The 10,964-nt window shown below is 41.7% G+C and overlaps 1 protein-coding gene across 4 annotated transcripts in view; it reads left to right on the top strand.

The window, feature by feature from the left end:
• The first annotated feature begins 3,758 nt into the window (after nucleotides 1–3,758).
• The window catches only part of EOGT (EGF domain specific O-linked N-acetylglucosamine transferase), a 42,871-nt gene continuing 35,665 nt past the window's right edge, over nucleotides 3,759–10,964 (top strand). Inside the window, exons 1-3 of one of the 4 annotated variants that reach the window (XM_043443503.1) lie at nucleotides 6,456–6,541; nucleotides 8,100–8,155; nucleotides 9,868–10,091. In XM_043443503.1, coding sequence (XP_043299438.1) covers nucleotides 9,882–10,091 — 210 coding nt within the window. In that variant the 5' untranslated portion in view covers nucleotides 6,456–6,541; nucleotides 8,100–8,155; nucleotides 9,868–9,881. Of the gene's footprint in view, nucleotides 6,542–6,585; nucleotides 7,711–8,099; nucleotides 8,156–9,867; nucleotides 10,092–10,964 lie in introns of those variants that run through there. The other 3 variants (XM_043443502.1, XM_043443501.1, XM_043443504.1) reach the window with 3 other exon arrangements.

Genomic DNA, 10,964 nt, shown 5'->3' with positions numbered 1-10,964 from the left:
GTAATGTATTTCATTTTTAACATGATTTAGATTGGTCAGTACCAATGAGTGAAGACAGTTCTGTTTTATGAAGATAGATGACTGTATAACTTTGAAATTCTTTTTTTAAGAAAATGAGGTTAAGTCCAGATTTTTTATGAGTTATTTTACTCAGAGTTTTATAAGAATTAAGCATAGTTTTCCTAATGAAGATATGTTTTTGGAAAATATAATTGTAAGAATTTACCTTCTTGTATAATTACTGTAAGGATGACTTGTTTCTTTTTAAGGTCTTAAACTGTATCAAGATATTCTTCTAAAAGTCTTAAAATATTTCTGTATTCAAATAACAGATATAATCAGTATCAGTTGTGTCCGACTCTTTGTGACTCCATGAATGCCAGGCCTTCCTGTCCACCACCAAGTCCCGGAGTTTACCCAAAGTCATGTCCATTGAGTCAGTGATGCCATCCAACCATCTCATCCTCTGTCGTCCCCTTCTCCTCCTGCCCTAAATCTTTCCCAGCATCAGGGTCTTTTCCAGTGAGTCAGCTCGTCGCATTAGGTGGCCTAAGTATTGGAGTTAGCTTCAGCATCAATCCTTCCAATGAATATTCAGGACTGATTTTCTTTAGGATGGACTGGTTGGATCTCCTTGCAGTCCAAGGGTCTCTCAAGAGTCTTCTCCATCACCACAGTTCAAAAGCATCAATTCTTTGGTGCTCAGCTTTCTTTATAGTCAAAACTCTCACATCCATACATGACTACTGGAAAAACCATAGCCTTGACTAGACAGACCTTTGTTGGCAAAGTAATGTCTCTGCTTTTTAATATGCTATCTAGGTTGGTCATAACTTTCCTTCCAAGGAGTAAGCATCTTTTAATTTCATGGCTGCAATCACCATCTGCAGTGATTTTGGAACCCAGAAAAATAAAGTCAGCCACTATTTCCACTGTTTCCCCATCTATTTCCCATGAAGTGATGAGACCGGATGCCATGATCTTAGTTTTCTGAATGTTGAGCTTTAAGCCAACTTTTTCACTCTCCTCTTTCACTTTCATCAAGAGGCTCTTAGTTCTTCACTTTCTGCCGTAAGGGTGGTGTCATCTGCATATCTGAGGTTATTGGTATTTCTCCCAGCAATCTTTTTTTTTTTCCCCCAGCAATCTTGATTCCAGCTTGTGCTTCCTCCAGCCCAGCGTTTCTCATGATGTACTCTGCATATAAGTTAAATAAGCAGCGTGACAATACATAGCCTTGACGTACTCTTTTTTTCTATTTGGAACCAGTCTGTTGTTCCATGTCCAGTTCTACCTGTTGCTTCCTGACCTGCATACAGGTTTCTCAAGAGGCAGGTCAGGTAGTCTGGTATTTCCATCTTTTTCAGAATTTTCCACAGTTTGTTGTGATCCACACAGTCAAAGGCTTTGGCATAGTCAATAAAGCAGAAATAGATATTTTTCTGGAACTCTCTTGCTTTTTCGATGATCCAACGGATGTTGACAATTTGATCTCTGGTTCCTCTGCCTTTTCTAAAACCAGCTTGAACATCTGGAAGTTCATGGTTCATGTTATTGTTGAAGCCTGGCTTGGAGAATTTTAAGCATTACTTTACTAGCATGTGAGATGAGTGCAATTGTGCAATAGCTTGAGCATTCTTTGGCATTGCCTTTCTTTGGGACTGGAATGAAAACTGACCTTTTCCAGTCCTGTGGCTACTGCCAAGTTTTCCAAATTTGCTGGCATATGGAGTGCAGCACTTTCATAGCATCATCTTCTAGGATTTGAAATAGCTCAACTGGAATTCCATCCCCTCCACTAGCTTTGTTCGTAGTGATGCTTCCTAAGGCCCACTTGACTTCACATTCCAGGATGTCTGGCTTTAGGTGAGTGATCACACCATCATGGTTATCTGGGTCATGAAGATCTTTTTTGTACAGTTCTTCTGTGTAAGTATCCTCCATTCACAAGTTATTGTGACTTTATATTGCTGGTAATATTGAACTCTGCAACTTTGATCCTTTAAAGTACTTTTAAGCTATAGCCATTCCCTTCTCCATGGGATCTTCCTGACCCAGGGATCAAACCTGGTCTCCCGCATTGCAGATAGATTCTTTACTGTCTGAGCCATCAGGGAAGCCCTGTTGCCTTTACATATACTCAGTTAACCTTTAGCAAATCAAGATCCTTTAACAAGACAGAATGGAAATTAAATGTATATTAATACTTTAAAAGTACATTTTCTCAAATAAAACCTTACAATGCTGCAGTGATCCACAATTGTGATATAGAGAATTTACTCATAGTGCTGTCCTGAATTTATTCCCCACACTGACCTACTCCCAAGTAAGGTAAATTTCATTTCAGTCCTCAAATAATACCAAGCAAGGGCTAAAGGGAGGTTTTTCTGTTAAACTCTCTTCTTTTACAGGTAGTGATTGTCAGAGTATGGTAGGTAGAGGTGTTCCATGCCTATAAATCTGTGGTCATGGGTGATAATAGGGAACACAGTGCTTGCTTTGCTTTTGTTTAAGGAATTCACTTAAATAGGATCATAATCACTTGTCCACTGTCACGAAATCTAGAAAGCTCTGAAAACCAAGTGCTTTTTAAAAATAAGCTTGTCAAATCTGTTTTGGTAGTAAAGCTTGACTTTCACTGACATGAGGCTTTTATAGGCTTTATCTCACTTGGTGTGAGCATTCATGCATTTTGCAGATTATGGTGTTACAGTGTTTGGATGGTGTGCACACCCTATTAAAAAAAAATTCAGGAACCTATATGGTACCAAAGATTTTGGAAAAAGATTGTATACCTGCACTATATCTTCAGATCCTTTTAAAGTTGATACCATTATCATCTTCATTTTTAAAATGAAAAAAGGTTAAGCAATTGGTCAAGGTCATATGGCAAATAATTTATACCATTGGGCTGCAGAGTCCAAGCTCTGAACCATTAACTATAAAATGCTGCTTGTCTTCCTGCTCTTCTGTAAAACTGTAAGTATATAGATGAACTGTAGCATAAGATCAAATTTAGTCAAAATTGGCTTGCTTAAAATTTCAATACCTTTGATTTATGGTTTAAGTAATTGGATATATCAGAGAACCAATAAGCTGTATTCTGCAGATAGTTCATGCTAACACTTTCTGTGAGCTATCCAAAATACCAATATATGAGTGGCAAACTTAAAACACATTTAGCAAACTTGTAATGTGATGTAAAAATTATGATTATAGAAAATTTCAGTTACATAAAAGAAATAGCAGATAAATGAGTCCCATAAACTTATTAACATTTGCTCTTTAATAGCATTCAATTTATGTCCCATTCTGTTTCTTTTATATTTCGCTTGTGCTTCCTCTCAATTCATATTGGCTATTTTGAAGCAAGTTTCAGAAGTATGACTTACTTAAATCGGAAATGTTTCTATAAAAAGTAACTTTACTTCATCAACTATTTGGATACTTGCATCATAATTCATATAGGAAAGACAGGATAAATATGCTTCATTCTTTTCCTTTACCAGTTTTCATAATTAAAATTGGTTCCTTTCTGTCATCAAAGATGAGAAATGAGGTTTTTGGCTTGTGTATTTAATCAATTAGTTGGATTTTTTAAGAAAATTATTTATTTATGGCTGCATTGGGTCTTCACTCATGTGCAGGCTTTCTCTAGTTGCATTGAGCCAGGGCTATTCTTTGTTGCTGCTTGTGGGATCTGGGCTTCAGTAGTTGTGGCACATGGGCTTTAGTTGCTCCTAGGCATGTGGGATCTTCCTGAGCCAGGGATTGAACCCATGTACCCTGCATTGGCGGGCGGATTCTTAACCTCTGGACCACCAGGGAAATATCTAGTTGGATCTTTTTGAATTTAATATTTAAGTACATTTGTGCTTCAATCCATTATAGTTACCCTACGGATGCTTTTAAATTATTCCAATTTTGGCAAGAGGGAGTCTTCTCAAATTGGTTCCTGAGTCCTTATGATATGACCCTCATAGCATTTGATTGCTTCCTTGCATCTTCCTGTAAGATCTTTCAGATTCTTCTACTACATTTCCTGCCCCATATCTAAGATTATTTTTCTTTGGGTATCCCAATTTATCCATTTTTCTTTGGATCCCATGTTCCTTAAATGGGAAAGTGTTTGCCAAGATCACAGTCTGGGCACAAGGAGAGTTTCTTGCTAGAATACCAGGTTGGTTGTTTCTAGGCCTTTTCAACAGATGATGGAGAGATTTGTTTTTAAGGATAAAATATATTGTTAGTTCATACTTAAACTCCATTTCAAATTTGGAACTACAACTTCCATCAGGCTTACAGCTATACTGCATGTCAAAAATTTTAGCTTCAAAGATACCATCTTAATTACTCTTATATGGTTTATCCCAACCAACCAACCAACACTGCCACCAATAATTTGGCTTCTGAAAGCAGGTTGTGATTTATTGTAATTCTTTTATCCTTGAAGGTACATTCCACCAAAATGTACAGATTCTATTTCAAAGTCACTTGGTTTAGTTCCCCTGTTGTGGTATATGCCACAACTGTATGGCAGTTGGATTTGTTTCATTTTACTGTCAGTTTTCAAGGATTATTTAAAATTTACTTTTGTTTTATAATATAAAATGTTCACTGATTCTAAAGTCACATCTATACAATGTATATTCGAAGAACTTAACCTTCTTTGTTCCCTATACCTATATTCCTTCCTTGTTTCTATAGGTAAACATTTTAATGTTGTTATTCTATTTGTACAATTTATATACATAGATATATGTTGCCTTTCCTCAGTGAGTGATAGCATATTGCACATTGTTTTTCTACTGTGCTGTTTCCACTCAATATATCCTGCAGTGTATAGTGATATTTTTCAGTCCTTTTTTACACCTGCCTAGCTCTGCATTGTATGGGTGTATTATAGTTTATTCATCAGTCTACTATTAATAGACATTTGAGTTTATCATTTAAAACTAAACTTAAAAAAGAAACTAAACTTTAACATTGATATTTTGGGAGGGAAATTTCTATGTTAAGAATTGCTGTTACAGTATGATAGAACTCAACCTCTTGTTCTTAAAGCCCCCTTACATTTTGTCTTCTCTGAGTCTGAATGACCACAACTTAATTATTAGCCATTTAAAATAGCACTATGTGCACCTGGCAACAGTTGGATTGGCCTGCCTGCTCTTGTAATGAGACTATTTTTAGAAGCCTTTCTCATATATTGTTCTCATGTGTTCTTATGTGTCTATATATCTCTGTCTCTATATCTTTATTACATATCACTTAGAGGCAGACTAGCTTGTGTGTTCTTTTTGAATCAACTAACAGAAAAGATGTATTTCCTGTACATGACAAAATAGGTGGCAAGTAACCTGAGAAATTACTTTTTATGGCTACTGTCCTTATTAGTAAGGGGTGGGCAAAGTATGAAATAATAGAGCAGTAGTTCCTTTAGAGGCAAAGTCTTACATGAAGAGTAAATGAGTTAGTACTGTAAATTGTTTTAGAAGAATACCATGTTTCTGCATTGCGATTATTTGAAAAAAAAGAAATCAAGATAATGTGGCTCATTTAGGAGGTTACCAATGGAACTTGTAACAGTTCTCCAAACAGTACCTAAAAAGAGTATTTGAAAAGTATGTAAAGATTTAGAAACAAACCGTTGTGTTTTCTGATGATCATAGTAGCTAAAACCGGTGACTTTGTGTCTGAGCATAAATGTATTGTGATGACATAAGCTTTGATCAGTTCAATTTGAAGCAGTAATTAATGCTCAACTTTACTGTGCTCTACACTACACAGTATACTATATGGACCGAGAGTGCCAAGAGTAAAAGTGTGGGAGACGGGCGTTCAAATAAGTATGGTAAAATAAACCATTGCAATTTAAATAACTATAATAAAACGATAAAAGTCAAACTCCACAAAGTGACATTTGAGTTGCTGTTGAGTTTTCTGATAGTCACTAAGAAAGACAAGAGTACTACTATATAATGTACAAGGCTTCGAAGAATTCTCACCACCAGAAAGTGCGGCCAACTACAAGCAGGCTCGGAGAATGAATGTGAGGGCGGCAACTTGTACCGTAAATACGGATACAGTAACCCTCCGCCTCAGTGCAACGGGAAGGAAGAAGGGAAGGAGTCCGGTTTTCTATGCAACTTGTCGCAGTGTCTCGTCAGCGACTTTTCGCTACCTCCCAAGCAGGACAGTCCGGTTTCTTAAAGTCCTGCTCCTCCGCTGGCGCTATGGCCGGGGTCGCAGCCGAGGTTCTCGTTCTGGCGGGAAACGCAGGGAGCCGCGGACCATGCCCCTTGACTCCGCGTGAGGTCTTGCGCGCGTGGTCCCGGCTCCGGCCCCGAGGACCCCATGCGGGGCGGGGGACCGGCTCCCCGCGCAGGCCGGCCTAGGTGTCCCGGCAGCTCCCGGGCGCCCCCTGGCCCGGCTCCGGCGCCGGAGGTTTCCGGTGAGCTGCAGTCGCCGGTTATGACGACTCCCTCAGCCCGAGCCGCCGCCGCCGCCGCCTCCGCAGCCCCGGCTTCTCAGGCTCCAGGTGGGACTCGCCCCGCGCTCCGCGGAATCTTCACCCGCCCCCCGCCCTCTGCCTCGCCCGGGCGCGCGGTGGGCGATTCTGCCTGCTCCCGGCGCGGCTTCCCGGCGGGCTGGCGCTTCTCCACGGGTCCCCCCGCGCCTTCCATCGCCCGAGGGCCGAGAAGGCGGACGTGGGGAAGCCGCGCTGATCCTCCCGTTACCGAGGGCTCGGCCGCCTTCACGGCGCCTGCCGCGGAGCGCGGGGAAGCATCGGGTTTCCCGGGCCGGGACGGAGCCTCCTTCCAGGCCCCTCCCAGGCGTGTTGAGGTCTGGGGTGGGAGGGTGCAGTGTGCGGTGCTGGGGGGCGGGCGGGCGGTCCCCGGGAATCTCTGCGCCCCGAACCCCAGCGCGGCATCATGGCTGCGGAAGGGCGCTCGCCACCGACCCCGCCGCCTTGGCTCCGCAGCCGTTGTAGCGGACCGCTGATGGACCTCACCTGGCCACCTCAGGCCCTTTCTAACCTCCTGCCTCGTAAAACTAGTGCTAGTTGGGGCGAGCCGTTTTAGGAGTCCTTGTGGGTCTGACAAGCGTTCAGCTTTTCACCTGTCCTCTGGCTTCTGTAAACTTTCCAAGCTCTGTCAGAGTGTTGTCCCGTCTCACTACTGTGTTCCTTGTCACTGTCGGAGTTCCACCTCTCATTCTCTTTCACGCTTTCTCCCTTTCCCTTCCCCTTTCTTAGGCCAGTGGAAATCCAGCCGTGGTGTCCCCATAGAGAGGTGGGGGGAACCAGCAGCTTGGCGCAGAAGGAGAAAGTAGCTCAGCTGCTGAAGCGTTGGTCTCCTGAGGTGCGCCCGCCTGTCCCTCAGGGGCTCTCCCTGCAAGAGGACTCAACCCCGGAACGGTTCTCTGTCAGGCCTGGGGTTGTGCTTTCATGCGCAGCAACCACTCCTGTTAGTTTATGCAAGTGGGTACCTGCCTTCTGCAAAAGCCAGGTTTCTGATCTGAACCTTTTCATTTTTCCCTTGGCGGAAAAATCGTTTACGGATCCCTGCGTTTAGTTATACTTAGAGCTCAGTAGAGGACAATGGACTTGGCTAACCAAAGGTCGACTTGGTCATAACAATGACCTATTTCTGGGAGAGACTGGCCATTCTGCCTGTTGAATCTGAAAACAGGGAGCAGTTTCATTTGGTGAGTCGGATTACTGTGGTGAGAACCAGTCGGATTGTTTGCTCTTAGGAATGTTTTATCTGCTGAGTGTCCTGTTGGCCTGTACCAGTTGGTGCCTGTATGAAGTGGGTCATCTCCTTGCTGCTCACTGTTAGAATCTCTTCTGTTAAGTTACTGTGTTGAGGATTGTACCTGCCACCTCACTTTTAGTAGCTTGTATTTGTTAAGGCAGAGAAAGGTTTTATAAGCCAGGCCTTCTGGTTATGGCTTATCTCACTGAATGCCAGACCCTCTGCTTACAGGTTATCTCATTATCTCCTCTCTCAATATTTCTTTTAATTCAGAATATCACTGGAATGCAAAAGTCTTCTTTGACATCTTTTTAAGGTAATGTGTTTCATTTCTGACAGATTTTAGATACCTGAAACATCGCAGCAACTTCTGGGTGGTTCTGAGGATTAAAGAGGTAAATGTTCTCATTATAATTAGAGTCACTGTTATTATTAATGTGGATTTTAAATTTTGTGAAATTGTTATGAACTCACAGTTAGGTAAAAGTCTTAACTAAAACTATTAATTCAGGTGACCTTTATTACAAATAACAAGATACTCTTTAGGGATACCTAAAAGAACGATTACATTTACTGCAAAGGAGGAAGGATTTCTTCTTGGCATTCCAACTGTTCAGTTATGATTGCTTGTTCTTGGAACTTGAGACGTGATTGAACATAGCAGTCTGTTTCTAAAGGCCCCGTCTCCATCAGCCATATTCATTGAAAGCTGATTTTGAACTTTGGATTTTTCCAGTATGCTTCAGTGACAGCAGACCCTGCTGGGAAATAACTAATATGTACTAGGGCTTTATCATCTGGTGGGAAGACCACTTTGAAAAACTAGAGCAAATAAATCACTAAAATGAACCCCAAATGGCATGTGTATTATCTGTGGGAAAAAAAAAATCTGATTTAAGAGATTTAATCCTGGAATGAGTTAGAAAAGCAGTAAGGTTCATGACCATTATCTCTTTTCTCAATGCTAAAGCCAGATGAAGAGAATTTAAGGGTACAGCTCTGAGGCAGACTGTCTGGATTTCACTCCTAGAGTTTTCTTAGTCTTAGTTCTTAATATCATTCATTGTTCTTATACCCAGTGAAAGGTAAGCTTCACAAAGACTTCGGTGTTTAGTGTTCAGCTGCCTATTCCCTGCTGCCTCCTTGTACTTAGCAGAGTACCTGGCACACAGCATATTTTCACATACTTCAGTGATTGTTAGTTTTAATCCAGCAGGTACACACTTGCTTGGACCCATTGTACTTCCTTTCTTCTTTCTTCCTGGCATGTTTTCCTGGATCCGCATCATGTAGATCTCAGCTTAAATGTTACTTAGCAACCGCTCCCCATCCCGTGTAGCTTTAAACTTTTATTTAAGAAACACTTAACATAGCATTTAACATGCCAGGTGTATCTAGACATGTTGCCAGTATTTACCTCTTGAGAGTCCTATGAGAAAGGGTTATTCTGATTTCCATTTAACAGATGGAAAAGCCTATCCACAGCAAGCTTAAATAACTTGCTGAAGGTCATTCTTCTTAGAAAGCTGCAGCCACATTCAAACCTAGGTGGCCTAGCTTCAAAGTCTGCCTGCTTAACTAGACAGCAACAAACTATGTTGTCTATCATATTACCTGACTTACATTGTTTTCTTAGCAAACAAGGTCCTGTCAAGGTCCTCCTCCCATCTTTGTAAATAAAGTTTTATTATAACACAGTCCCCCCGTTGCTAGCATAACTATGGCTGCTTTCCTGACGGGCACAGACACTATCTGACCTACAAAGCCAAAAATATTTACTGCCTGGCTCTTTCCAGAAAAAATGTGGTGGACCTTGGTTTATTTGATTCACAGCCCTTGTCATTATCTGAAGTTGTTTATTTGGTTGTTTATTTTATATCTACTGCACTAGCTTCCAAGTTCCATGAAAGCAGGGGTCTTTCCTGTTTTATTCACCACCATATACCTAGCTCCTGACACAGTGCCTGGCCTACAACAATCAGTATTTGTTGAGTAAAGGAACATTATTCAGTAAAGTAGTGAAGTTAGTTATAATTGTACTTAACCCTTAATCCCTTCGACTTCGAAGCCTCTGTCTTAATGAGGATGTTATCAATTTGACCTTTAGGTTTGGAGGTTGCTATGTTTATGCTGCTTGTCTTTGGAGCACTGCTTCCTGAGTTCCCCCTGAGTGGCCAGGACAAGGCTCCTCCCCAGGCTGATGGCATTCCAGCCACCCCTCTGTTCAACTATGCCAGCCTCCGCCTGCCGGAAGAGCATATTCCCTTCTTTTTGCACAATAACAGGCATATTGCCACAGTCTGCAGGAAAGACTCACATTGTCCTTATAAGGTAAATCTTATTTCTCCTCTTGCATATTTTTAAAAGGTTGCATTCGAGGCTGGTTTATTAGTTCCCCCATCATAACTTGAATCTGCAGGTAGACTCCTGGTTGTAACTGTGGGTCAGTTGATGTTTGTATTTCATCTCATGCTTCTTAGTGACTCAACTTTGCTTAGAAGTATGTCCCGCTCACAAGAGTGAGATTACAAATCTAAATCACTCGTAAAAGAAATAGGCAGTCTGTACAGTTTGTCTAGTCTGTAAATGAAATGAATTAGATTTGATGCAGAAAAGAACATGTAGTTGAAAGTAACTGGAGAATTTCACACCTCTCCTTTCTTAAATTGCACTTAAGAGGATCTCTCAGCACTTCCTTTTGGTAATAACACCTACACCTCTGTCTCTCCATAATTAAGACTGTTACTGTGGCCTTCCTTCTGTTTCAGAGTTGTTGGAAAGGTTTCAAATTGGAGCCCATTCAGACATCTCAGGAGGCCTGAGATCAAAGCGGGGCATTGTGAGCCATTTCCTTTCCCATGTGCTGGCACGGGAAGCATGTGGACAGGCTGGGCTGGGAAGCCAGCTGGCCCTGCCCCCAGGGGCCTCACTGAACAACCTCCTGAGCTTCCTGGGTCACAGCAGCTGTGTGTCCCCCAAGGGCTGCAGAACTATGACGTATTCCAGGGTCTCTGCTGGTCTTGATCAATCAATAACGCTGCTGATCCATTCAGTTTAGTTGTGATCCTTTTGGTGATAGAAATTCCATTTTTTATGACTCTCTTGGGACTGATTTTAGAATCAGTTTACTCATTCGACTTCATTAAGCTACTTCAAAAAGTTTCAGTTCAGCCAAGGGGGTCGGGGGAGGGATGGAGTGGGAGC

The sequence above is a fragment of the Cervus canadensis genome, chromosome 22 (genome assembly GCF_019320065.1).
Source record: "Cervus canadensis isolate Bull #8, Minnesota chromosome 22, ASM1932006v1, whole genome shotgun sequence".
Taxonomy (NCBI): domain Eukaryota; kingdom Metazoa; phylum Chordata; class Mammalia; order Artiodactyla; family Cervidae; genus Cervus; species Cervus canadensis.
This window is presented reverse-complemented; position numbering and strand designations above follow the sequence as displayed.